We start from the raw sequence: 27,815 nt of genomic DNA on the forward strand, positions 1-27,815 counted from the left end.
TCAACAAGAAGGAAGAGACTCTGAGAATTAACAAAACTTGTTTTTGTTACAGCAGGGTAACGGTTTAAGACATTTAAGCCCAAAAAGCTCAAGCCAACAAAGAATAAAATGAAGGAAGTATTTTATTCGGCCAACAAACGGGCAAGACAGCATCAGAGGAGCCACACTAAGACGGCAGCAGGTTCTTATTTTTATAGGGTGAAAACAGGTTACATCAAAATGGCAGAAAAGAATACACCCCAAAATGCCCACATCATCAATCAATCATGTAGAAAGGTGGAGATTCTCCCCTTCCCAAAACTTTTGGGGCTGGCTAAAATTCTTATTGGAAGATGTCAGTATGCCACCCATTGACGTTTGGTGAACTAAGGCCCTGTCTTTACCTTATCAGTATTGTTCTTTGTTGTCGTATTTTCCAGACAAAGAGCCTAAACGTGTATCTGAAAAGGGCAAATTCAAGGTACTGTTAGAGACATTGAGACCTCAAAAACAGCTTAGCTCACATAGTCTTTGGGACTGAGAACAAGGGGCATTTTTCAGGGTTGCTACAAGTCTGGTTAGGAATAGTAAAAGAACAGTAAGCATTAAGGCCTGCCTGAATTCTTTGGTCAGCAGCTTTATGGTTGCCATTTCCCCATTGTAAGAAAACTAATTGGGGGGGGGGGGGGAGAGAATAACCTTACTTATAGAATTAAAATCCCTTTCTCTGCGCCTACATTTTTAAGCTACCAGTACTTAAAAACACCAGAATCGAAGGCCAAGGGCGTGCTAGGTTCATGGACAATGGACTCCACCCAGACGCAGGATTTGCATTCACTAAGACTGTTGCTACTGCAGGGAATGCAAATCCGAATACAAATGTAAGCGGACTGAAAACCCCACTCGCAATACAATGCAGTCAACCACACCTTTGTATAGCAAGTTCCATTCAACACTTACTGATTGGTTCCCCACCCTGAGACATGGGCAATATACACCCCACTAAACATTCCCTTCTCACTGGACACAGCATGTAACAGACTTCCATCTGTGATACACCTCTGAAGTTGCCAGCCACAGATGCAGGCGAAACACTAGGAACAAGATCTACCAGACCACAGCCAGACAGCCTGGAAAGCCCACAACAACCAACTGCATAGTTACTTTGGTCCTGCTGGGAAATCCCTGTTGTGCAACCCCAAGCCTGTGGTGCAAAAAGGGGTTGGGCCCCATCAATCATTAACCATCCCATCCCCCCCCCACCATCAGCACTAGGATTGGTGTGAAACCCACCCCCAGTCTTCCAAGTGTAAAATCTCTATGTGAAAAATAGGAAGGTGCAGAGACAAAAAAGGTGCAACTTCTCTTATTAATCTCCCAAATGTAAAGCAATGTAGGTGTAACCCCCATGCTCAGAATGGGTTGACCCAGAAATGGGTGGAGACCCAAAGCAGGAGAAGGCTGCAGACCTCATGTAGTTGGAGGAGACAAGGCTACCAGACTTGGACCTTGGTTGTATAAGCCCTTAGCACCTTGTTAAGGTAACTGCAATGTTGTTGGGAACTAGTGGGAAGGTAGTGGTTTATTTTTGCTATATTGTAAATGTTGGAGTTTATTGTTTCAGGGTTTTTTTAAATGTTTGTAATGGGTGAGAGTTCTCCTGGAAACCTTCATCATGTTGAATCCTGTTCATCAAGCCCTTGGAGTCTTCAGGAGCCAACCCCCTTGCAAAGAAGAATTGGACTTGGCAGTATCAGTAGACTGTAAATAGAAGGACTTGAAAATGCAACCTGAACAGGACCTTGAAGTGTGATGTTAAATGTTGATGTTATATGTTAAGAAAGTAAACCATTTTGTTTTTAAATTTGTTGTTGCAAACTCATTCCAAGTTCTGCCCCACAGAACCCACAAGCTGAGGTTACATAGGCACTCAACAAACTACAAGGGGAAGAGCATTTTATAAGAAAGGGGCTACTATTGAAAAGGCCCTGCCTCTGGCTGCCTCTCAGACAAAGGCACAATAGGATAGTGTCCCCAACAAGGTGCCCATAATCACCATGAGTGCCCTCTGACATATTTCCTGGGAACCACCAAATGGTCCTCCAGATTAGAGTCCTCCTGCTCTTAACCATTTATCAGCTCTATGATTCATTCAATGACAGGCTGTAGATGTTCTCAATCAGAAGTCTTTATTGGAACGAACATTGAACCCCTGGCTTTTGCTAAGTCAGTTCTAACACACACCCCAGATATCCACAGCTCTATTGCCTCTGTTGATTAGGAAATTCCTGGAGATTTGGGGGTGCAGGCAGAGGTGGGATCCAGCAGGTTCTCACAGGTTCCCGAGAGTAGGTTACTAATTGTTTGTGTGTGCCGAGAGGGGGTTACTAATTGGTGATTTTGCCACGTGATTTTTGCCTTAGTTACGCCCCTCCTCTCAGCAGTAGCGCGCAGCACTTGAAGCAGTCTAGCAGGAGGTGCACCGGCGTGCGTGGCATCCTGCGCCTACGTGCATTCGTTTCCCGCCCAAGGACCGGCGCAGCGGCTGCGTCCTTGCCACAGCCCCGTCCCCGGAATGCCCGCCCCCGCCCCTGTCGTGCCCTGCCCAGCCCCATTGGCGCTACACCGCAGTTTGAATCCCACCACCATGGGAACTTGTTACTAAAATTTTTGGATCCCACCACTGGGTGCAGGATTGGGAAGGAGGGTTTTGGCAGAGAAGGACCCCAGCAAGGTAAAATGCCATGCAGGTCAGGTCACGCTCCAAAGCTGCCCTTTTCTTCAAAGGAATGATCTCTGGAGTTCGGCAACTCTACAAGGACCCACTTTTTAGTACATTTGTGACCCAGTCTTATTGGCTGCTGCTGGTTGTATGTTTTCTACAATTTAACCATGCCATTGATCTTGAGCCTTGGTCAAAAAAAGGCAGCTACAAATGAAGGAAATAAGTAAATCAAAGAGCAGCAGCGGACAAAGCCACAAAGTCTTTCTTGTAGCCTCCAACACTCTCCTATGAAGACAACAGCTTGAATTTCCATTTATACCACATTTGAAAATACTTTTATTTCCCCCATCCAAAAATGCAAATACAATAATCACAGAATAACAACATTCATTGAAAATGCTGGGGGGAAGAATTAAGGCTAATAAAAGGAAACACTTCTTCACGCAACGTGTGATTGGTGTTTGGAATATGCTGCCACAGGAGGTGGTGATGGCCACTCACCTGGATAGCTTTAAAAGGGGCTTGGACAGATTTATGGAGGAGAAGTCGATCTATGGCTACCAATCTTGATCCTCCTTGATCTGAGATTGCAAATGCCTTACCAGTCCAGGTGCTCGGGAGCAGCAGCAGCAGCAGCAGGCCATTGCTTTCACATCCTGCACGTGAGCTGCCAAAGGCACCTGGTGGGCTACTGCCAGTAGCAGAGTGCTGGACTAGATGGACTCTGGTCTGATCCAGGAGGCTAGTTCAAACAACAACAACAACATAAACTTGGAAGGACTGATGCTCCTTCAGGAGCTGTCCAAATTCCATCACCCCTCCTAGGAAATCATAGCTTCGATTGTGTCCTGTGAGTAACAGCATGGTGTAGTGGTTAAAATGTCAGGCTCGGATCCGGATTTGAATCCGCCCTCTGCCATGGAGCCTTGGGCCAGTCACACACGCTCAGGCTAACCCACCTTGCAGGATTGTTGTGAGGATAAAATGGAGAGGAAAACAATGTAAGCCGTTTTGGGTCCCCATGGGAGGAAAAGGTGGGAATAAAGTAAATGAACTTTTGTCCCGAAAGCAGCCAACACAGTCACAGCCTGAAGCCCACCTGCCCTCCAGGTGAGGGAGGGTAGGGAGAGGAGGGCGATGGCCCACCTGGAGCCTTTTTAACACTTTCCTCGCCAGCAGGAAAGATACACCCCTCCCCTCAACGCTCATAGAAAAGGCGGCCTTCCCTTTTTAACCCGAAGTGTGTGACAGGCGTGTCTGTACTCTAACCCCTATGGCCCAGAGGCCACTTGGCGCATGCGCCCTGCCCCTCTGTCGCCGACAGCGGCGGTGACGTGTTGGGAGGCGCGCGGGCTAGTGGGCGGGGACCCAAAGAGGGGGCGGGGACTAGCAACGCCAGGGCGGCCCGGCCGGGATGCTCGTCGGCGCCCGGAGACCATGGCCCTGCGGAGGCCGTCGCCGAATGACAACGGGAGGCGAGGTAGGGCCCCTCCTCCGGCGGGCGAGCGGCTGCGAAGAAGGGCCGACGGGCGGGCAGGCCCGTCCCGAGGCGGCGGCGGCGGCGGAAGGCCTTCGCCTCAGGGCTGAGGGGAGGGGGAGAAGGGGCGGGGCCTACGAGGACGCGCCCCCTTCTCTCTTTGGGCTGTGGGAGCCAATGGAAGGGGGACTGGGTGGGAGGGGGCGGGGCGAGGAGGAGCGTCGCCCCCCCCCCTCGAGGAAATCTGATACTCTCTCGGCCAGGGGCTTCAAACTCCGCGTCCTCCAGATGTTCCTGGACTACGATTCCCATCGGCCCCTGGGAGGGACCAATGGGAATAGTAGGCTAGGAACATCTGGTCAGTGGCCCTCACGCTGGCAGGGGCTGGTGGGAATTGTAGTCCCGAACATCTGGCCAGTGGGAGTCATTCTGGCAGGGACTGATGGGAATTGTAGTAGAGGAACATCTGGCCAGTGCCCCATGCAGGCAGGGGCTGGTGGGAATCATGGCCCAGGAACATCTGGCCAGTGGGCCATACTGGCCTGGGCCAATGGGAATTGCAGTCCATGAGCATCTGGCCAGTGGCCATGTTGACAGGGACTGGTGGGAATCAGTCCAGAAACATCTGGCCAATTGGCCATACTGGCAGGGGCTGAAGTGAATCATCTTGAGCATAAGTGTCAAACTCGCGGCCCTCCAGATGTTGTGGACTACAGCTCCCATCATCCCCTGCCAGCATCATGCTGGCAGGGGATGATGGGAACTGTAGTCCATAACATCTGGAGGGGCGCCAGTTTGACACCTGTGATCTTGAGGACCAGAGTTGGACTCTCTGTGAGCAACAGGCAGAAATTCAATAGATTGAGCTCATCTCTCCAGCCATAGATGCAGACCAAAGGTTAGGAGCAAAAACCACCAGACCGCAGCCACAGAACACAGAAAACCCACAACAGCCATTTGACATGACACATGGAATCATATCAGAATTACATAGTGGGAACCTACTTTCAGTCAGCTGAACAAAGTAGCATAGATTAGTGTCCTACTGCGATCTGTATGTCATGCCCATTATTAGGGGCCTGGACTGTGATTCCCCAGGCCTTCTGCTGTTGACAGCTGCCCGGTCTGTCAGCACGGGTGTGGCAGAGAGGAACTGTCCTGAACTTCTTTGAAGTGGTAGCTAAGGAGTGCCTTCTCAGACTAATAAGCCTAAACCGAAATTAACTAGCTGCGGTTGTTCAGGTGTCATAACCCCAGCGTATTCCCGTGCCTTTTTTGCTCTGGTTAGGTTTTTGAATTTTATCCCTTTCAAATCTAACTCTTTGACTTCTGATCACGCACGTTAGTTTGTAATGTCTGTTCAAGCCATCTTTCCTGCCCTTTCCACCACTACACCAGTGTGGTGTAGCGGTTAAGAGCAGGTGGATTCTAATCTGGAGAACCGGGTTGGATTCCCCACTCCTCCACCTGAGTGGCAGAGGCTTATCTAGTGAACCAAATGTGTTTCCACACTCCTACATTCCTGCTGGGGGACCTTGGGCTAGTCACAGTTCACTCTGAACTCTCTCCACCCCACCCACCTTACTTTAATGTTGACAGAGAGAAATTTTTCTCTCTTTCTCACAATACTAGAACCAGGGGGCATTCATTGCTGGGGGGAAGAATTAGGACTAATAAAAGGAAACACTTCTTCACGCATCGTGTGATTGGTGTTTGGAATATGCTGCCACAGGAGGTGGTGATGGCCACTAACCTGGATAGCTTTAAAAGGGGCTTGGACAGATTTATGGAGAAGTCGATTTATGGCTACCAATCTTGATCCTCTTTGATCTGAGATTGCAAATGCCTTAACAGACCAGGTGATCGGGAGCAACAGCCGCTGAAGGCCATTGCGTTCACATCCTGCCTGTGAGCTCCCAAAGGCACCTGGTGGGCCACTGCGAGTAGCAGAGAGCTGGACTAGATGGACTCTGGTCTGATCCAGCTGGCTTGTTCTTATGTTCTTATGTTCTTAAGGTGTCTGTTGTGGGGAGAGGAAGGGAAAGGAGCTTGTAAGCCACCTTGAGTCTCCTTACAGGAGAGAAAGGTGGGGTATAAATCCAAACAACTCCTCATCCTCTTCTTCCGCTTTAAGTGTGGACATGCTAAAGAAAAGCACATCCTGGGATTTCCAGTGGAATGGCATTTCGCTCTGGTTGAACCTCTGAGTACTCCCAAACTACACATTGCTATTTTTGCCATCAGTAGAGCATGTTTTTTTTAGCTCTTGGCTCCCCAGATATTAGGGAGCTTCAGCTGGATAGGCGGACTGGAAAGGTCTGGATTTTCAACCCGTTAGTTCTGAAAAAATCCAGAACCAGCAGTGTGAGTGACCCCGTTGAGCTCTTGGAATCAGCCTCCCCGATATCTTTGTTTTTCTTCTTGCTTGTCTTTCTTTCATTTTCTTGTTTATCTTTTCCTTTTTAAAACTTCCATATTTTTTTTCCATAAGAACACTACATTCCGCTGCCGTGTCTGGGAGGCTTAGAGAACAACCCGTAAGCAGGTCTGCTCTGAGCCCTGCTCGGATCTGTGCGGCGGCACTTGCCCCCAGGAAAGTATTGCCCCGTCAAAGTCTTCTGTGGGACTCGGCAAAGGAGAGGGTCACAGTGACCTCCGCTCTGACGTGGGGCACTTGGCAGCAGTGAACTCAGCTTGCGCTGTTGATTAAGAGCTCTTCAGTCTTTCGTCTGTTACTGGAAATGCAGGGGTTCATGTGACTGCCGAGATTCCAAACTGGAGCATGTGATGCTTTCTCCGGACCCTTAACGATCAGCAGAATCCTTCATTTTAGTAGAAAGTAGAAAACTTTTAGAAAGTTTTATTGATTATTAATTGGATGGAGCTTATGTTATTTGTATTGTCGAAGGCTTTCATGGCCGGAATCACTTGGGTGCTGTGTGGTTTCCGGGCTGTATGGCCGTGTTCTAGCAGCATTCTCTCCTGACGTTTCGCCTGCATCTGTGGCTGGCATCTTCAGAGGATCTTATAGCAGGAATGGAAAGCAAGTGGAGTACACAGTATATATACTTCACTTGCTTTCCATTCCTACTATCAGATTCTCTGAAGATGCCAGCCACAGATGCAGGCGAAACGTCAGGAGAGAATGCTGCTAGAACACGGCCATACAGCCCGGAAACCACACAGCACCCATATGCTATTTGTTTACTGTGTTGTATGATTTGCTCCTTTATTCAATATTGTATGAATTTTATGCTGTACACCGCCCGGAGCCCTTCGGGGATCGGGTGGTATAGAAATCTAAGAAATAAATAAAATAAAATAAAATAAATAGTATTGGTAGAAGCCTCTCAGCAGGGCCTTCTCTAGAGGAGACTAAGCATTGAAGTTGAGAAGATCCACTCGGTTGCTTGGTCTCTTCCTGCCCCTTTCTATTTTGGGAGGAGTCGGGTGGCTGCACCCTGGTGGAAAATTGAGCTGTAAAGTTGTAAATGAGCGAGGTAATCTCATTTATCCAAATATCATCTGAATACCAAAGTAGCAGGGATGGTTTTCTGTGTTTGCACATATTTTTTTCCTTAGTGGTTCTGGCTTTTTAATTCCGCAGGAAGAGTTTAGATCTATACCCTGCTTTTCCTTCCTGGAAGGAGTCTCAAAGAAGCTTACAAACTCCTTTTCCCTTTCCTCTTCTCACAACAAACACCTTGTGAGCTATGTGGGGCAGAGAGAGTTCTGAGAGAACGGTGGTTGGCCCAAGATCTCTCAGCAGCAGTGGCGTAGGAGGTTAAGAGCAGGTGCACTCCGATCTGGAGGAACCAGGTTTGATTCCCAGCTCTGCCGTCTGAGCTGTGGAGGCTTCTCTGGGGAATTCAGATTAGCCTGTACACTCCCACACACGCCAGCTGGGTGACCTTGGGCTAGTCACAGCTTCTCGGAGCTCTCTCAGCCCCACCTACCTCACAGGGTGTTTGTTGTGAGGGGGGAAGGGCAAGGAGATTGTCAGCCCCTTTGAGTCTCCTACAGGAGAGAAAGGGGGGATAGAAATCCAAACTCTTCTTATGTGGAAGAACAAGGGAAACAAACCCAGTTCACCAGATACGAGTCCACTGCTCTTGTGGAGGAGTGGGGAATCAAACCTGGATGTTCAGATTAGAGACCTCTGTTAACCACTGCACCGTGCTGGCACAGATCCAGAGCTGCTGCAGCCATCAGGAGTATGAATTGCCTGTTTCTAAGCTCAGTGGTGTAGGGTCTGAACAGCCTGAAGGAAGAGGTCAGCCTGGCCTCCCATCTGAAATAATAATATTAGCAAATCTAGCACTTGTGAGTCAGTGTATTATTCAGGACAAAGGAAAGCACTTCATCACACAACACATAATTAACCAGTAGAACTCATTGCCACATGACGAGTGAGGCCAATCCTGTAGGTGGCTTTCAAAGAGAAGTGGCCACTTTCATGGAGGATGTGTCATCATTGGCTAGTAGCCGTGATGTCTAAATAGAACATCCACATTCAGGGATAGTGTACCTTGAAATACTAGTGCTCCACAAGAGCAGCAGTGGCATAGTGGCTAAGAGCAGGTGCACTCTGATCTGGAGGAACCGGGTTTGATTCCCAGCTCTGCCGCTTGAGTTGTGGAGGCTTCTCTGGGGAATTCGGATTAGCCTGGGCACTCCCACACATGCCAGCTGGGTGACCTTGGGCTAGTCACAGCTTCTCAGAGCTCTCTCAGCCCCACCTACCTCACAGGGTGTTTGTTGTGAGGGGGGAAGGGCAAGGAGATTGTAAGCCCCTTTGAGTCTCCTTCAGGAGAGAAAGGGGGGATATAAATCCAAACTCTCTTAAGAGCAGGAAAAGCATGGGAGGCAGGCAGTCTTATCCACAAGCGTTTTCGACCCTCCACCCAGGTAAGTCCTCTGGGGACGGCAAATCTGCTGGCATTTGATTTGCTTGTGTGTTCCTGCATGGCAGGGGATTGGACTCGGTGACCCTTATGGTCTCTTCCAGCTCTTTTATTCCCCATTTTCACACGTTCCAGTCCAAACGTCCTTCAGGGTGTGTTGAGTGAAATGGTTTTTGTACCGCTGCCAAGCCTGGCCGCGGGATTTTGAAAGAGCAAGCCGGCTAACTGAGCAACAGTGAAGCGTGGGTGGCCACTGATGCAACCGCTGCCTCATTTGTGGCTGGCTGACACGGGGTGATGTCTCATGATAGTCAGGCTGAGAAGATTTCTCTTGGGAAATATTTATGACGCAAGCCCTGTTTATGCCGCCCGAGCCATATGCCAATCGTCAGCTGCTCAATGGGAGCATCTGTTAAGAAACCGTAGCCTCTTGAGCTCACCGGGGCCTCTTTTGTGCTCCGAGGAAATATTTGGGGAATTGCTCTGAGCGATAGCTTCAGCAGCGCTGAGTTGAAAGGAATCTGGCCTAGTGAATGTTTTTTTGCTAGAATTTCAAATCCTTTCTGTCCTCCAAAGCAACTTTCAAATAAAGAGCACCGTAAACTGTGGGGGAGAGAGCCGTGGATAAGAACATAAGAACTTGCCTGCTGGATCAGAGCAGAGTCCATCTCGTCCAGCACTCTGCTACTCGCAGTGGCCCACCAGGTGCCTTTGGGAGCTCACCTGCAGGATGTGAAAGCAATGGCCTTCTGCGGCGGCTGCTGCTGCTGCTCCCGAGCACCTGGTCTGCTAAGGCATTTGCAATCTCAGATCAAGGAAGATCAAGATTGGTAGCCATAGATCGACTTCTCCTCCATCAATCTGTCCAAGCCCCTTTTAAAGCTATCCAGGTGAGTGGCCATCACCACCTCCTGTGGCAGCATATTCCAAACACCAATCACACGTTGCGTGAAGAAGTGTTTCCTTTTATTAGTCCTAATTCTTCCCCCCAGCATTTTCAATGAATGCCCCCTGGTTCTAGTATTGTGATCAGGCCTGCAAACAGCTTTGCAAGAGTGAGGTTGAACCGGCCGGCTTCAAGCACTCCTACATGGCCCTCTCTTGTCATTATGGCTCTCCAGACAGAACTGGCAGGTCTCTTGTTGTCCCAGCCTGATCTCAAGATCCACCAGATTCAAGAATATCAGTTGAGCCCTGCTAGATCAGACCATTGGGCCATCATGTCCAGCGTCCTGTCTGCACACTGGCCAATTAGATCCTCTGGAGGTCCCAGCAACAGGGCATAGAGGCTGAGGCCTTCATAAGAACATCAGAAGAGCCCTGCTGGATCAGACCAGTGGTCCATCTAGTCCAGCATCCTGCCTCACACAGCAGCTGCCCAGTTCCTCTGGAGGGCCAACAGTATGGCACAGAGGGCAAGCCCTGAATAAGAATGTAAGAGCCCTGCTGGATCAGACCAGTGGCCAGTTCCTTTGGAGGGCCAACAACTGAGGTTTTTCTCTGAGTGGGGCTCAGGGTGAATCTCTCCTGCGGAAGTTTGCCTGGTAATCCTGGAGGAGGAGAAGGTGGAGGAAATGCTGTTGTAAGTTACTTTAGGTCCCCTCCGGGGAGAAAGATTGGGTATAAATGAAGCAAAAATTTAAAAATAAAGGTTAGAAATGGTAGAGTGACATGTGACTCGTGGTGGTGGGGAGTTCTGTGGTCTTAGGGCCTTATCACTGATGTAATTACTGTATATACTCGTGTATAAGTCAACCCGCATATAAGTCGAGGCACCTAATTTTACCACAAAAAGCTGGGAAAACTTATTGACTCGTGTATAAGTCGAGGGTGGGAAATGCAACAGCTGCTGGTAAATTTCAAAAATAAAAATAGATACCAATAAAATTAAATCAATGGAGGCATCGGTAGGTTATAACTGACTCTGTAAGTGGAAAAGAGGGTCAACAAGAACAATATGGTATCAACAATAACTTTAAAAGGTTCCTCTTGGGGGGGGTGAAGGGCACGTCAGGTTGCTCCAGCGGTGGTTGTTGTTTCTTGCGCAGACTGCGATTCGAAGAAGAAAAGGAAAGAAGCCGAGATCTCCCAGGCGCTGAACAGCAACCCCGTTGACGTGGCTGCCCTGAGGCGCATGGCCATCAGCGAGGGGGGGCTCCTGATGGACGAGATTCGCTGCAAGGTGTGGCCAAAGCTACTGAACGTGAATACGGAGGATCTGCCGCCGCCACCAGGTGAGAGCACCCGCCTCTTTCCATTCGGAGAAGGGCCACATAAACCATGGGGCATTGGGGAAGGAATCTAAACATGCATTGATTTTTTCTTGTAGTCTCTTCCAACTCTGTCTGTCTGTCTGTCTGTCTGTCTGTCTGTCTGTCTGTCTGTCTGTCTGTCTGTCTGTCTGTCTGTCATTCATTCATTCATTCATTCATTCATTCATTCATTCATTCATCTTGGAGGAGGAGAAGTCGATCTCTGGCTCCCAATCTTGATCCTCCTTGATCTGAGATTGCAAATGCCTTAGCAGACCAGGTGCTCAGAAGCAGCAGCAGCAGCAGGCCCTTGCTTTCACATCCTGCACGTGAGCTCCCAAAGGCACCTGGTGGGCCACTGCGAGTAGTAGAGTGCTGGACCAGATGGACTCTGCTCTGATTTAGCAGGCTCTTTCTTGTCTGTCTGTCTGTCCACAACATCTGGAGGGCCGCGAGTTTGACACCTGTGCTCTAGAGGAACTGGTTGGCTACTATGTGAGACAGGAGGCTGGACTAGATGGACCACTGGTCTGACCCACCGTTCTGAAAACCATTTTGTAGGGGCCATGCAATACTCTGCCCCATGCAGAGATGACACAGTGGAAGCTCAATGGCACAACAGGCCTACATATACACCAACTTAACTGCTTCCTCAAGCTTACAAAACAAAAAATCCCTGAGACAAAAAGGGAGAAAACACCAAACAAAATTAATGTTGTCTGTTTTCTGTCTCCTGATCACTGGTTGGTTCTGTTTCCATGGGAAGCGTAAGAGCACTGAAAGATTATGACACCTTTTAAAAGTACCTCTTTATGTGTCAGTGTAGCATGGAAGTTTCAGCGGGTAGCCAGTAGAGTATCTAGATTCGATTCCAATAGCACCTTAGAAATCAACAGTTATCTGAAGAAGGAGGCATTGACTTACGAAGAAGAAGAAGAAGAAAAAGATGAGTTTGGATTCTGTAAGGAGACTCAAAGGGGCTTACAATCTCCTTTTGCTTCCCGCCCACCCCCCAACAAACACCTTAAGAACATAAGAACACGCCAGCTGGATCAGACCAGAGTCCATCTAGTCCAGCATTCTGCTACTCGCAGTGGCCCACCAGGTGCCTTTGGGAGCTCACGTGCAGGATGTGAAAGCAATGGCCTTCTGCTGCTGCTGCACCTGAGCACCTGGTCTGTTAAGGCATTTGCAATCTGAGATCAAGGAGGATCAAGATTGGTGGGTGGGGCTGAGAGAGCTCCGAAGAACTGTGACTAGCCCAAGGCCACCCAGCTGGCATGTGTTGGAGTGCACGAGTTAATCTGGTTCACCAGATAAATCTCCGCAGCTCAAGTGGCAGATCGGGGAATCAAACCCGGTTCTCCAGATTAGAGTGCACCTCACTAGGCTGGCTCGCATTCCCGAAAAATCTTGTTGGCTCTAGTCTAGCTGTAGTGAGTGAGCTGGTGCTGTTGTTGGGGGCAGGGGGGGGTGTAGCCAGAGTTACACGGGCCATGCTGTTTCCAGAGACATCCATAACAACTTATATCAGCCACAGCGGCCAAACAAATGCTTTCACTGCCCTGCTGTGTGTGAGTGGATGGGTGTGTCTTGTAGCAATTGTCTGCGCAAGTAGTGATAATAGCTTCTGTTATCTCACTACCTCGTTTGTCACCCGCTTCTCTTCCAGGAAAGGAGCTCCGGGAAAACAACAAAGATTACCAGCAGGTGTTGTTGGATGTGAGGAGATCCCTCCGCCGTTTCCCTCCAGGTGAAATTACGAGCATTTGTTTTCAAAACCCGCGTGCCGTCTTTCTAGCCGAGGAGGGCCGCCAAGGCGGCCAGCGGTCAAAACGAAGCATTATTTTAAAGGAAGTCATAAAAGCAATTAAAACCTCAAACAAAGTACATCCTGAAAGCAAACAAAACATATATCTATGGGTCTCTCTCTTGCTATGTGCCTCAAAGGTCTCTGCATTCTAGAAATGAAAATCTGTTGGTGATCCCTTGCCCTAGGGCCGTGGTGGTGAACCTTTGGCACTCCAGATGTTATGGACTACAATTCCCATCAGCCTCTGCCAGCATGGACAATTGGCAGGGGTTGATGGGAATTGTAGTCCGTAACATCTGGAGTGCCAAAGGTTCGCCACCACGGCCCTAGGACATAGGTGTCAAACTCGCGGCCCTCCAGATGTTATGGACTACAGCTCCCATCATCCCCTGCCAGCATCATGCTGGCAGGGGATGATGGGAACTGTAGTCTATAACATCTGGAGGGCCATGAGTTTGACACCTGTGCCCTAGGGAAATCCAGCCGGCTTCATCCAGGGCCAGGGTCTTTTTGGGCCTAGTTCCTCAGGGCTTGTAAGACAGAACTGTTTCACAAGACATTATAGCTTAGGCAGCTACTGTGGGACATCAACTGCACCCCTTGGATGGCAAGGGGACAGCCTCCAGAGTGGACAGGTAAGCTCGTATGGGAGAACGTGGTTTTTGAGGTGTACTGGCCATTACAGGTCAAGACCAGCCCCTTGAATTGTTCCCAGAAAGAAATTGGGAGCCAGTGCTGATGGGACCCCTTCCCCCCAGGATGGGTGGGCCTCAACCGGATGACAGCCCCCCTCCCTCACCTTCCCCCCAGGGTGGTTGGGCTTCGACCAGATGATGGGATCCCTCCCCTCCCCCCCCCCACTACCCAAGGTAGGTGGGCCCTGGGCTACATCATTCAGTGAGCGTTGCTACAAACTACACAACAACCAGGGACTAAAACTAGTGTATTCGTGGCACGCTTTCTCCAAAAGACCCTGGGACTTGTTTTGTGAAAGTGGCAAGTATTTTTTCTGAAGCGATCCCGGCCCTTCCTGGCAAGCTGCAGTTTCTTTATGCAATGGGTGATTGGTGTTTAGAATATGCTGCCACAGGAGGTGGTGATGGCCACTAACCTGGTTAGCTTTAAAAAGGGCTTGGACAGATTTATGGAGGTCGATCTATGGCTACCCATCTTGGTCCTCCTTGATCTGAGATTGCAAATGCCTTAGCAGACCAGGTGCTCAGGAGCAGCAGCAGCAGCAGCAGCAGAAGGCCATTTCTTTCACATCCTGCACATGAGCTCCCAAAGACACCTGGTGGGCCACTGCGAGTAGCAGAGTGCTGGACTAGATGGGCTCTGGTCTGATCCAGCAGGCTAGTTCTTATGTTCTTATGTTCCAAGTTTCCCCGAAAGAAAACCATTTGATGTTTGAAGTGGTGCATAAGGAAGACTTAGTCACTCCTCTTGCTGTCGAGCGGCCATAGCAACACCTCAGTGTCAAGCCCTTGGGAATGCTCTGTTCTCTTCACCTTCACATTCTTGTTCGTGGCCTGTGGATACATCTTCAGTGCGGCTGCTGCAGGCTCCCTCCTGCTGTTGCCTGCATCGCCCCACGCCTTTATTCAGGCACAGCGGGAAAGGGTGGTGCTCTTTGCCCTGTACCTGCTCAATCACTTTTCCATGCAAAGAAAGGTGTGGTCGGCACACCTGCACTTAGAAATGCTGTTGCTCTTCGCTGGCAATATTGAAGAGACGTTTGTGTGCAGCTGTGAAAAAGGCAAACTCTGTGCTGGGGATCAGTTCTGTTCTGGTCGCCACATCCCAAAAAGGATATCGAAGAGATAGAAAAAGCGCAGAGAAGGGCAACGAGGATGATTGAAGGACTGGAGCACCTTCCTTATGAGGAGAGGCGGCAGCGTTTGGGACTCTTTAGTTTGGAGAGGAGACGGCTGAGGGGGGATAGGATTGAAGTCTATAAAATGATGCATGGGGTAGAAAATGTTGACAGAGAGAAATTTTTCTCTCTTTCTCACAATACTAGAACCAGGGGGCATTCATTGAAAATGCTGGTGGGAAGAATGAGGACTAATAAAAGGAAACACTTCTTCACGCAACGTGTGATTGGTGTTTGGAATATGCTGCCACAGGAGGTGGTGATGGCCACTCACCTGGATAGCTTTAAAAAGGGCTTGGACAGATTGATGGAGGAGAAGTCGATCTATGGCTACCAATCTTGATCCTCCTTGATCTCAGATTGTAAATGCCTTAGCAGACCAGGTGCTCGGGAGCGGCAGCAGCAGAAGGCCATTGCTTTCACATCCTGCACGTGAGCTCCCGAAGGTACCTGGTGGGCCACTGCGAGTAGCAGAGTGCTGGACTAGATGGACTCTGGTCTGATCCAGCAGGCTCGTTCTTATGTTCTTAACTGCATTTAAGATACTTCTGCCCCATTTTTTCCATATTTTTTCCATATTTCGAAGGGGCCTGTCCTAACTCAGAACAGGGTCCGTCTAGTCCAGCATTCTAAGTGGCAGCCATTCTCCAAGACCTGAGACAAGAATCTTTCCCTCTCCTAGTGCCTGAGATATTTTCAGCGGGAGATGCCAGGCACTTAGTGTGGGACGTTTGGATGATTTTGCCCGGAGCTTTTTTTCACAAGAACACATGAAAAGAGATTCCACCTAGAAGAAGAAGAGTTTGGATTTATATCCCCCCTTTCTCTCCTGTAGGAGACTCAAAGGGGCTGACAATCTCCTTGCCCTTCCCCCCTCACAACAAACACCCTGTGAGGTGGGTGGGGCTGAGAGAGCTCAGAAGAACTGTGACTAGCCCAAGGTCACCCAGCTGGCATGTGTGGGAGTGCACAGGCTAATCTGAATTCCCCAGATAAGCCTCCACAGCTCAGACGGCAGAGCTGGGGATCAAACCTGGTTCCTCCAGATTAGATACACGAGCTCTTAACCTCCTACGCCACTGCTGCTCCTAAACATTAGGAAGAACTTCCTGACGGTCAGGGCTGTTTGATAGTGGAATGCACTGCCTCGGAGAGTGGTGGAGTCTCCTTCTTTGGAGGTTTTGAAAGAGAGGCTGGATGGCCATCTGTCACAGGTGCTTTGACTGTGTGTTCCCGCATTGCAGGGGGTGGGACTTGATGGCCCTTCTGGTCTCTCCCAACTCTATGATGACTCCATCCCTGGTTTCCGCTCACCCGTTCTTCCTGTGCTTCTTGCAGGCATGCCGGACGAGCAGCGGGAAGGACTGCAAGAGGAGTTGATTGACAGCATCCTGCAGGTCCTCCAGAGCAACCCGCAGCTCCACTACTACCAAGGCTACCACGACATCGTGGTCACCTTTCTGCTGGTGGTCGGGGAGAGGCTGGCGACGGCCCTCGTGGAGAAGCTTTCGACCCATCACCTCAGGTACTCCCGCCTGCGCCTCCGTGGGGCTTTCTTTTCCCTTGTGCACTGAATACAACGAAGTGACGCCAAAGGCAGGAAAGACGTGATCTGTGTCTGCAGTGATTTTTTTTAAAGCCAAAAGCAGCCTGGCTTTTTTTGGATCCAGAATGTAGCACTGAGGGAGGGGGAAGGTTTCGATCGTCCATATGAAGCTGGCTGATAGCGAATCAGGCTTCCGGCCCTTTAAAGTCTTTATGGTCTACTCCAGAGGGGTCCAACTGGTGCTTCAGATGTTTGTGGGCTACAATTCCCATCGGCCCCTGCTGGCATGGCAGCAGTCCATATTGTAGTCTATAAACATCTGAAGCGCCAGAGTTGGTCACCTCTGGTCTACTCAGAATGGCAGAAGTCCCCAGGGTCACAGGCTGAGGTCCTTTATCTATCTATCTATCTATCTATCTATCTATCTATCTATCTATCTATTGGGGGGGGGGGGGGGTGGGGGGGGGGGGGGGTGGGGGGGGGGGGGGGTGGGGGGGGGGGGGGGTGGGGGGGGGGGGGGGTGGGGGGGGGGGGGGGTGGGGGGGGGGGGGGGTGGGGGGGGGGGGGGGTGGGGGGGGGGGGGGGTGGGGGGGGGGGGGGGTGGGGGGGGGGGGGGGTGGGGGGGGGGGGGGGTGGGGGGGGGGGGGGGTGGGGGGGGGGGGGGGTGGGGGGGGGGGGGGGTGGGGGGGGGGGGGGGTGGGGGGGGGGGGGGGTGGGGGGGGGGGGGGGTGGGGGGGGGGGGGGGTGGGGGGGGGGGGGGGTGGGGGGGGGGGGGGGTGGGGGGGGGGGGGGGTGGGGGGGGGGGGGGGTGGGGGGGGGGGGGGGTGGGGGGGGGGGGGGGTGGGGGGGGGGGGGGGTGGGGGGGGGGGGGGGTGGGGGGGGGGGGGGGTGGGGGGGGGGGGGGGTGGGGGGGGGGGGGGGTGGGGGGGGGGGGGGGTGGGGGGGGGGGGGGGTGGGGGGGGGGGGGGGTGGGGGGGGGGGGGGGTGGGGGGGGGGGGGGGTGGGGGGGGGGGGGGGTGGGGGGGGGGGGGGGTGGGGGGGGGGGGGGGTGGGGGGGGGGGGGGGTGGGGGGGGGGGGGGGTGGGGGGGGGGGGGGGTGGGGGGGGGGGGGGGTGGGGGGGGGGGGGGGTGGGGGGGGGGGGGGGTGGGGGGGGGGGGGGGTGGGGGGGGGGGGGGGTGGGGGGGGGGGGGGGTGGGGGGGGGGGGGGGTGGGGGGGGGGGGGGGTGGGGGGGGGGGGGGGTGGGGGGGGGGGGGGGTGGGGGGGGGGGGGGGTGGGGGGGGGGGGGGGTGGGGGGGGGGGGGGGTGGGGGGGGGGGGGGGTGGGGGGGGGGGGGGGTGGGGGGGGGGGGGGGTGGGGGGGGGGGGGGGTGGGGGGGGGGGGGGGTGGGGGGGGGGGGGGGTGGGGGGGGGGGGGGGTGGGGGGGGGGGGGGGTGGGGGGGGGGGGGGGTGGGGGGGGGGGGGGGTGGGGGGGGGGGGGGGTGGGGGGGGGGGGGGGTGGGGGGGGGGGGGGGTGGGGGGGGGGGGGGGTGGGGGGGGGGGGGGGTGGGGGGGGGGGGGGGTGGGGGGGGGGGGGGGTGGGGGGGGGGGGGGGTGGGGGGGGGGGGGGGTGGGGGGGGGGGGGGGTGGGGGGGGGGGGGGGTGGGGGGGGGGGGGGGTGGGGGGGGGGGGGGGTGGGGGGGGGGGGGGGTGGGGGGGGGGGGGGGTGGGGGGGGGGGGGGGTGGGGGGGGGGGGGGGTGGGGGGGGGGGGGGGTGGGGGGGGGGGGGGGTGGGGGGGGGGGGGGGTGGGGGGGGGGGGGGGTGGGGGGGGGGGGGGGTGGGGGGGGGGGGGGGTGGGGGGGGGGGGGGGTGGGGGGGGGGGGGGGTGGGGGGGGGGGGGGGTGGGGGGGGGGGGGGGTGGGGGGGGGGGGGGGTGGGGGGGGGGGGGGGTGGGGGGGGGGGGGGGTGGGGGGGGGGGGGGGTGGGGGGGGGGGGGGGTGGGGGGGGGGGGGGGTGGGGGGGGGGGGGGGTGGGGGGGGGGGGGGGTGGGGGGGGGGGGGGGTGGGGGGGGGGGGGGGTGGGGGGGGGGGGGGGTGGGGGGGGGGGGGGGTGGGGGGGGGGGGGGGTGGGGGGGGGGGGGGGTGGGGGGGGGGGGGGGTGGGGGGGGGGGGGGGTGGGGGGGGGGGGGGGTGGGGGGGGGGGGGGGTGGGGGGGGGGGGGGGTGGGGGGGGGGGGGGGTGGGGGGGGGGGGGGGTGGGGGGGGGGGGGGGTGGGGGGGGGGGGGGGTGGGGGGGGGGGGGGGTGGGGGGGGGGGGGGGTGGGGGGGGGGGGGGGTGGGGGGGGGGGGGGGTGGGGGGGGGGGGGGGTGGGGGGGGGGGGGGGTGGGGGGGGGGGGGGGTGGGGGGGGGGGGGGGTGGGGGGGGGGGGGGGTGGGGGGGGGGGGGGGTGGGGGGGGGGGGGGGTGGGGGGGGGGGGGGGTGGGGGGGGGGGGGGGTGGGGGGGGGGGGGGGTGGGGGGGGGGGGGGGTGGGGGGGGGGGGGGGTGGGGGGGGGGGGGGGTGGGGGGGGGGGGGGGTGGGGGGGGGGGGGGGTGGGGGGGGGGGGGGGTGGGGGGGGGGGGGGGTGGGGGGGGGGGGGGGTGGGGGGGGGGGGGGGTGGGGGGGGGGGGGGGTGGGGGGGGGGGGGGGTGGGGGGGGGGGGGGGTGGGGGGGGGGGGGGGTGGGGGGGGGGGGGGGTGGGGGGGGGGGGGGGTGGGGGGGGGGGGGGGTGGGGGGGGGGGGGGGTGGGGGGGGGGGGGGGTGGGGGGGGGGGGGGGTGGGGGGGGGGGGGGGTGGGGGGGGGGGGGGGTGGGGGGGGGGGGGGGTGGGGGGGGGGGGGGGTGGGGGGGGGGGGGGGTGGGGGGGGGGGGGGGTGGGGGGGGGGGGGGGTGGGGGGGGGGGGGGGTGGGGGGGGGGGGGGGTGGGGGGGGGGGGGGGTGGGGGGGGGGGGGGGTGGGGGGGGGGGGGGGTGGGGGGGGGGGGGGGTGGGGGGGGGGGGGGGTGGGGGGGGGGGGGGGTGGGGGGGGGGGGGGGTGGGGGGGGGGGGGGGTGGGGGGGGGGGGGGGTGGGGGGGGGGGGGGGTGGGGGGGGGGGGGGGTGGGGGGGGGGGGGGGTGGGGGGGGGGGGGGGTGGGGGGGGGGGGGGGTGGGGGGGGGGGGGGGTGGGGGGGGGGGGGGGTGGGGGGGGGGGGGGGTGGGGGGGGGGGGGGGTGGGGGGGGGGGGGGGTGGGGGGGGGGGGGGGTGGGGGGGGGGGGGGGTGGGGGGGGGGGGGGGTGGGGGGGGGGGGGGGTGGGGGGGGGGGGGGGTGGGGGGGGGGGGGGGTGGGGGGGGGGGGGGGTGGGGGGGGGGGGGGGTGGGGGGGGGGGGGGGTGGGGGGGGGGGGGGGTGGGGGGGGGGGGGGGTGGGGGGGGGGGGGGGTGGGGGGGGGGGGGGGTGGGGGGGGGGGGGGGTGGGGGGGGGGGGGGGTGGGGGGGGGGGGGGGTGGGGGGGGGGGGGGGTGGGGGGGGGGGGGGGTGGGGGGGGGGGGGGGTGGGGGGGGGGGGGGGTGGGGGGGGGGGGGGGTGGGGGGGGGGGGGGGTGGGGGGGGGGGGGGGTGGGGGGGGGGGGGGGTGGGGGGGGGGGGGGGTGGGGGGGGGGGGGGGTGGGGGGGGGGGGGGGTGGGGGGGGGGGGGGGTGGGGGGGGGGGGGGGTGGGGGGGGGGGGGGGTGGGGGGGGGGGGGGGTGGGGGGGGGGGGGGGTGGGGGGGGGGGGGGGTGGGGGGGGGGGGGGGTGGGGGGGGGGGGGGGTGGGGGGGGGGGGGGGTGGGGGGGGGGGGGGGTGGGGGGGGGGGGGGGTGGGGGGGGGGGGGGGTGGGGGGGGGGGGGGGTGGGGGGGGGGGGGGGTGGGGGGGGGGGGGGGTGGGGGGGGGGGGGGGTGGGGGGGGGGGGGGGTGGGGGGGGGGGGGGGTGGGGGGGGGGGGGGGTGGGGGGGGGGGGGGGTGGGGGGGGGGGGGGGTGGGGGGGGGGGGGGGTGGGGGGGGGGGGGGGTGGGGGGGGGGGGGGGTGGGGGGGGGGGGGGGTGGGGGGGGGGGGGGGTGGGGGGGGGGGGGGGTGGGGGGGGGGGGGGGTGGGGGGGGGGGGGGGTGGGGGGGGGGGGGGGTGGGGGGGGGGGGGGGTGGGGGGGGGGGGGGGTGGGGGGGGGGGGGGGTGGGGGGGGGGGGGGGTGGGGGGGGGGGGGGGTGGGGGGGGGGGGGGGTGGGGGGGGGGGGGGGTGGGGGGGGGGGGGGGTGGGGGGGGGGGGGGGTGGGGGGGGGGGGGGGTGGGGGGGGGGGGGGGTGGGGGGGGGGGGGGGTGGGGGGGGGGGGGGGTGGGGGGGGGGGGGGGTGGGGGGGGGGGGGGGTGGGGGGGGGGGGGGGTGGGGGGGGGGGGGGGTGGGGGGGGGGGGGGGTGGGGGGGGGGGGGGGTGGGGGGGGGGGGGGGTGGGGGGGGGGGGGGGTGGGGGGGGGGGGGGGTGGGGGGGGGGGGGGGTGGGGGGGGGGGGGGGTGGGGGGGGGGGGGGGTGGGGGGGGGGGGGGGTGGGGGGGGGGGGGGGTGGGGGGGGGGGGGGGTGGGGGGGGGGGGGGGTGGGGGGGGGGGGGGGTGGGGGGGGGGGGGGGTGGGGGGGGGGGGGGGTGGGGGGGGGGGGGGGTGGGGGGGGGGGGGGGTGGGGGGGGGGGGGGGTGGGGGGGGGGGGGGGTGGGGGGGGGGGGGGGTGGGGGGGGGGGGGGGTGGGGGGGGGGGGGGGTGGGGGGGGGGGGGGGTGGGGGGGGGGGGGGGTGGGGGGGGGGGGGGGTGGGGGGGGGGGGGGGTGGGGGGGGGGGGGGGTGGGGGGGGGGGGGGGTGGGGGGGGGGGGGGGTGGGGGGGGGGGGGGGTGGGGGGGGGGGGGGGTGGGGGGGGGGGGGGGTGGGGGGGGGGGGGGGTGGGGGGGGGGGGGGGTGGGGGGGGGGGGGGGTGGGGGGGGGGGGGGGTGGGGGGGGGGGGGGGTGGGGGGGGGGGGGGGTGGGGGGGGGGGGGGGTGGGGGGGGGGGGGGGTGGGGGGGGGGGGGGGTGGGGGGGGGGGGGGGTGGGGGGGGGGGGGGGTGGGGGGGGGGGGGGGTGGGGGGGGGGGGGGGTGGGGGGGGGGGGGGGTGGGGGGGGGGGGGGGGGGGGGGGGGGGGGGGTGGGGGGGGGGGGGGGGGGGGGGGGGGGGGGGTTGGGGGGGGGGGGGGGGGGGTGGGATGGGGGGGGGGGGGGGGGGGGGTGGGGTGTGGGGTTGGGGGGGGGGGGAGGGGGGGGTGGGGGGGGGGGGGGGGGGGGGGGGGGGGGGGGGGGGGGGGGGGGGGGTGGGGGGGGGGGGGGGGGGGGGGGGGGGGCGAGGGGGGGGGGGGTGGGGGGGGGGCGGGGGGGGGGGGGGGGGGGGTGGGGGGGGCTGCTAGAACACGGCCAGACAGCCCGGAAACCACACAGCACCCCAACATATCCAATGGCTGCTTTGCCGTCTGTTCCTGGCCTCGCAGGAAGAAAAAAGATGTTGACTCCATAAACAGAGTACATCCTTTCCCCATTTTTGAGCAGCCCCACTGTGGCTGGACAGACTAGTGGGGGTAGAAAGTACTGTCAAGTGGCAGCCGTTTTATGGCGACTTCATAGTCAAGAGTCGGACAGAGGTGGTTTGCCGTTGCCTGCCTCTGTGTAATGACCCTGGACTTCCTTGGTGGTTTCCCATCCAAGTACTAACCAGGGCTCTCCCTACTTAGCTTCTGAAATCTGACAAGATCGGGCTCTCTGGATGTCTTTGGGCCCTGTCTGTCTGTCTGTCTGTCTCTGTCTGTCTGTCTGTCTGTCTGTCTGTCTGTCTGTCTGTCTGTCTGTCTGTCTGTCTGTCTTTGGGCCCTTCACAAATTCTCAACCTGACCTACCTCAGAGGATTGTTGTGAGAGAATGGCCGAGGGGAGACGCCATTTTGAGTCTTGACTGGGGAGAAAAGTGGTATTTTTTAACAAAAAAAATGCAGAGGTACATGCAAGTTGCCTGCACTGAAAGTAGATATGTGCTCATTTTCTTACCTCTGCAGATCGTGCTGTACCGGGCACAGGAGGTTCTGGCCTGCGAGTGCGACATGGCCTCCGTCCACCACCTCCTGTCCCAAATCCCTCAAGACCTCCCCTACGAGACCTTGATTAGTCGGGCCGGGGACCTCTTCGTTCAGTTTCCACCGTCAGAACTTGCCCGGGAGGCGGCTCAGCAGCAAGCTGAAAGGTAAGAGAAGCGCGCTGTGCTTGTTTCAGGTTCCGCTTTCTGTATGTGGTTGGGGCTTCGGCTGCTTTCCCCACCCGTCTCACAAATAGAACATGAGCACCACGTTCTGGGACCCACCGCGTGGGACTCAACCTTGAAAGATTTGCCGGTTCAACAGGCCGTAAGAAGTATGGGTGATGCTGTCCTCCTGGGGGCCACGGAGGAGGTTAGTTAGTTAGATCCTCTCATTCTAGGTAGCATATCAGGCAATAAGTGCTCTCCAGCAGTTCCAGACTTAGGTGAGTGTTTCAGCCTCTTCCCATTCAACACAGAGGAGGAGTTAACATATTTTTCACGGAGGAGTTAACATATTTTTCACACTTACAAGGTGGCGTTAACATCTTTTATGCCAGGGATCTCCAGCCTTTTTGAGCCTGCGTACACCTGGCTGGCACGTGTCGTACACCTGGCTGGCACGTGGCTGGCACGTGTCGTGGGTGCAGCCACAAAATGGCTGAAGCAGGAGGCGGAGCCAGCCACAAAATGGCTGCCGCAGCTTACCTTCCGTCCCACAGGGAAGATCCTTGTGCCGTGGTGGCAGCTGCCGCCAAAGCAGTGTTCGTAAATATGCGCACAGCCAATTGAACCTCAAGTGGCTCATCGGACATTTTGGTGTGCAAAAGACTCAACTGTTGCCCGCACACTGGCTATGTATCTGACCATCTGCCTACCCCCTCCCGCCCAGGGTTTGTCCACTGGGGTTGGATCCCAGACGCCTTTTATTATCATTCATTTTTTGTAGGTTACTGCTGCTATAGTTTTAATAGTTTTAAGATTTTGTATTGATTTAATTGGGGCTATTCGGTTTGTTTTATTGTCTTGTTATTTGTTGTTGTACACCGCCCTGAGCCCTTCGGGGGTAGGGCGGTTTATCAAATCGAATAAATAAATAAAATAAATAAACTGACCCATCCCACTTTCGAAAAGACTTGGTGGGAGCTGGGAAAGGTCTCAGGGGCTATTTTACCCACGGGCATCACATTGGATTATACACTTGCTAGATAGAGGAACCAGTCTTAGAAGCTGGTTAAGGCCTTGCAAACCAGCCCCCCCCCCCCCCAAAAAAAGTTTCATTAGCCCAGAAAAATGGTTTACCAGCCCTATGTTAGTCATTAGCAGAATATCGATGACCCAAAAGCCAAAAGAAGAAACTAGAACAAACCCTTCCCCCATTAAAGAGTTCTCTGCCCGGTTCCCTTAAGAGAATTTGTCCTTTCTGCGAGTGACACTTTCCAAGCCAACTTATCCCTAGTTGAGAGGGAACTGCTGTTTGAAAGCACGAGGCAGGGCGGCTCGGGACTTCTCCCAGGCCAGGAGACACCAAGCCGGGATTCTTCATCCCTGTGTGAGACCACAAAGGAAAGAGAATAATGAACCCCAGGATTTCTCTAGTGTTTGCTGCCTGCTGGAGAGGCCCAAAATATTCATTTCCCTCTTCAGTTGTTTAAGCACTTGTAGGTACGCCTTTTAAGCCGCTCTCCACTAAGAAAGGCGAGCAGACTGAAATGGGGTTCCCAGACATATGAACCCCCCCTCCCCGCATTCGTTAGCTCTGCTATCCAGTTCTGTGCATCTCAGTGCTGGAAAGCAAAGAGCCGCCGCTGCCTTCTGTCTGACACTGAATCCAATTTTAATCTCCGTGGGTGGTGTTTTAATTATTGTTGTTGTTGCTCAACGTATTGTTGAAGGCTTTCACGGCCGGAATCACTGGGGCGTTGCAGAGTTTCCAAGCTATACGACTGCGTTCCAATAGCATTTTCTCCTGACGTTTTGCCTGCATATGCCAGCCACAGATGCAGGCGAAACGTCAGGAGAAAATGCTGCTGGAACACAGCTGCATGGCCTGGAAACCTCACAACACCCATGATAGGTGTCAAACTCGTGGCCCTCCAGAAGTCATGGACTACAGTTCCCATCATCCCCTGCCAGCATCCCCTCCCATCATTCCCTGCCAGCATCAAGGAGCAGCAGTGGCGTAGGAGGTTAAGAGCTCATGTATTTAATCTGGAGGAACCGGGTTTGATTCCTAGCTCTGCCGCCTGAGCTGTGGAGGCTTATCTGGGGAATTCAGATTAGCCTGTGCACTCCCACCCACGCCAGCTGGGTGACCTTGGGCTAGTCACAGCTTCTCGGAGCTCCCTCAGCCCCACCCACCTCACAGGGTGTTTGTTGTGAGGGGGGGAAGGGCAAGGAGATTGTCAGCCCCTTTGAGTCTCCTACAGGAGAGAAAGGGGGGATATAAATCCAAACTCTTCTTCTTCTTCCATGACATCTGGAGGGTCGCGAGTTTGACACCTATGAACTAGGGTGTTGTTGTTATTTTAAGTAATTGGTTCAACCACCTTGAGACCTTTTCCTTGGCATAACCCTTCCTCTTCCTCCTCCTCCTTGTTCCCACGCAGGATGGCCGCTTCCACCTTCAAGGACTTCGAGCTGGCTTCGACGCAGCAGCTGCCGGACACTGTCCTCCGGCAGCGCTTCCGGGAGCGCCTGCGAGCCGAGGAGCGGGCCAAGTCGCTCATGACGACGAAACCCAGGACCAACCGCTTTGTCAAGCTGGCCGTGATGGGGCTGACCGTGGCGCTGGGGGCGGCCGCCTTGGCCGTGGTGAAGAGCGCGCTGGAGTGGGCCCCCAAGTTCGAGCTGCAGATATTCCCGTGAGAGCCTGGCGCGCAGGGAGAGAGGAGAAGGCGCCCGTCTCATATCGAACGCGGTGCCCGGCCGGCAGGGTGGGAGGATCCAAAGGAAGGAGCTCCAAAGCATTTCATTGCCTCGCCCTCCAGCGCCCGCCTTGCTATCCCAGCCTGCCCGGGCCCAGCCATGCCACGATGCTGCCTTCTGGCCCGAGGCCTTCCCAAGCATCCCTCTGGGAAAGGCGGAAGGGATTGTCTTCTGCTGCCGCGAGGCTGAAGAGCCCCAAGTTTTGCTCTGCTTCCTGCCCATTCAATGGGACTCCGGGAATCCCTGTCCTCCTTCCGGCCGTTTGGTGGGACGGGAAAGGAAGCAGGAGTGGATACTTTCAGGGACTGAATCGGTTGCTCCTGCAGTGTGAACTAAAGCGGGGCGAGCAGAGACATAACCGGAGCAAACTCGTAGGATCCCTCCTGTTTCCCCGGCACACCTCTTGCGTTGTCGCCGTTCCCAGTCGCAGAACGAGGGAGGTGGTTTCTGGCAGGGCAGAGCATGGCCCTCGCGCCGTTCTCCTGCTCGGTTTGTGGCAAACGGCTCCATGTCGCTACCTCTCCTCTCGGGTCAGTTTGCGGTTCTGTCGGATCCTGCCAAAACAGGTCGCCGTCTTCCAGCCACGCTCCGAGCCAGGAACTCCTCTCGGCCAGGAAAGCTGGCGGCCGGCGCAAGGACCATTGCGCCTTAGAGCTCGTCTAACTGTGGCTCTGCGAGTTACATTCAGTGGCTACCTTACGAACTCAGAAACAGCCTTATGGGATAAAGGCAGGGAGGGGAAGAGCAGCTGTCGGAAACTCTCTCAAACCCTCATCCCGCTCCCCGAAACAAGGGGTGCATCGCCCCGCTGGGCACTGGGAGTGAAGGATCGCCCCCGCACCTGCATCTAACTTCACGGTCCCCAACTTCACGTCGGTAATCTCACACACACCTCTACCTCCTTCCTCTGCTGAGAAACCCTTTCACAAGTGTCCTTACCTAACCTGTCAACCACTGGCATTGTTTCTCTGAGGGTGACCCCCGCCTTGGCCCCCTCTGACCCCAGCAGCCTCCTCCGGTGGCTACAGACGACCGAGCGCTACTGGGTGTGGAACAGAGCAAGCTCATTCTTCTTCCACACCAGCCCCTCGTGTGGCTTTTATCGGAGAATGAGGAGGAGAAGTCGGTTCTGAAGCCGCCACCGCCACCTGCCAAAGCTGCCGTGCCTGGAGCTTATAACGACACGCACATTAGGACAGAGGCATCCCCGTTAGCCCTTGCATGCGTCTCTTAGGACCCCGCATCTTGCTTGGAAGCGCACTGAGCTCTGCGGTGCTTTGGGATTTGCGTCCGCAGGAAGAAAAGCGGGAACAGAGAGGGCCCTTCTGCTTGCTGGGTCCTTTGTCCTGCTTCTCAGATGCCCGCAGCCCACCCCGGTCACGCTCGCCTGCTGCGAGAAGCCGCTCTGCCTCGCCCAGACCCACAGTTGCAGCAAATCCGCAAAGAAGTTGCAGGAAGGAAGAACTGTGAAATGTTGCGAAATGCGTTCTTCCTGAGCAGTGAGTGAAAAATCGAGGTTGGAGACTTCCCCGACCTGACCTTAGCAGGGAAACGATCTCTTAAGCATCGGGCAGCTGCTCACCTTTTGAGGTAGTGTGAGACACAGGGAGGGGGGTTTGGGCGTGACGCCTTTGTCCTCCACTGCAGGGTCGGCGTTGGCCTTGTTGAAAAGGGAGAGAAGAACGCTCGCTGCCCCTGTCGCCGCATTACGACGAGACAAAAACCCCAAATCTTGGCAAGCTCAGAAACTGCTAAGGGAAGTGAAACCCCTGCAGCAGAGGGGAGGGGGAAATCCCTTTCTTAGGACCTTGAGCCTTTGTTCTCTTGTGAGCAGAAATCCTTTGTGACTGTTTATACAAAAACCAGAAGAATCAGTAGCAGGGTGTTTCCAGCAATAGGCTCTGCCTGCCCCATTTATCCCATAAACCCGTGGTGGCGAACCTTTGGCACTCCAGATGTTGTGGACTACAATTCCCATCAGCCCCTTCCAGCACGGCCAATTGGCCATGCTGGCAGGGGCTGATGGGGATTGTAGTCCATAACATCTGGAGTGCCAAAGGTTTGCCACCACTGCCATAAACCATCACCCTTTACCTTTTGATGGCACGGGGTCAAACAGACCCCTTCAAAATGGAGACCGGCTCGCACATTCCGTTTTGTGGGTTTGGGGAAAGGTTGAAAATTACTCTCCCCGCAAGCAGGGAAAGGCAGGCCA

At 58.4% G+C, this 27,815-nt stretch overlaps 1 protein-coding gene across 1 annotated transcript; it reads left to right on the forward strand.

The window, feature by feature from the left end:
- Positions 1 to 4,044: 4,044 nt before the first annotated feature.
- On the forward strand, positions 4,045 to 27,519 carry TBC1D20 (TBC1 domain family member 20). The gene is made up of 7 exons (XM_048497946.1): positions 4,045 to 4,184; positions 11,134 to 11,319; positions 13,010 to 13,090; positions 16,362 to 16,548; positions 22,099 to 22,129; positions 22,425 to 22,840; positions 25,282 to 27,519. The coding sequence occupies exons 1-7, from the start codon at positions 4,142 to 4,144 to the stop codon at positions 25,538 to 25,540; spliced, it is 1,203 nt and encodes a 400-aa protein (XP_048353903.1). The 5' UTR covers positions 4,045 to 4,141; the 3' UTR covers positions 25,541 to 27,519.
- Positions 27,520 to 27,815: the final 296 nt, after the last annotated feature.

The sequence above is a fragment of the Sphaerodactylus townsendi genome, linkage group LG05 (genome assembly GCF_021028975.2).
Source record: "Sphaerodactylus townsendi isolate TG3544 linkage group LG05, MPM_Stown_v2.3, whole genome shotgun sequence".
NCBI lineage: Eukaryota > Metazoa > Chordata > Lepidosauria > Squamata > Sphaerodactylidae > Sphaerodactylus > Sphaerodactylus townsendi.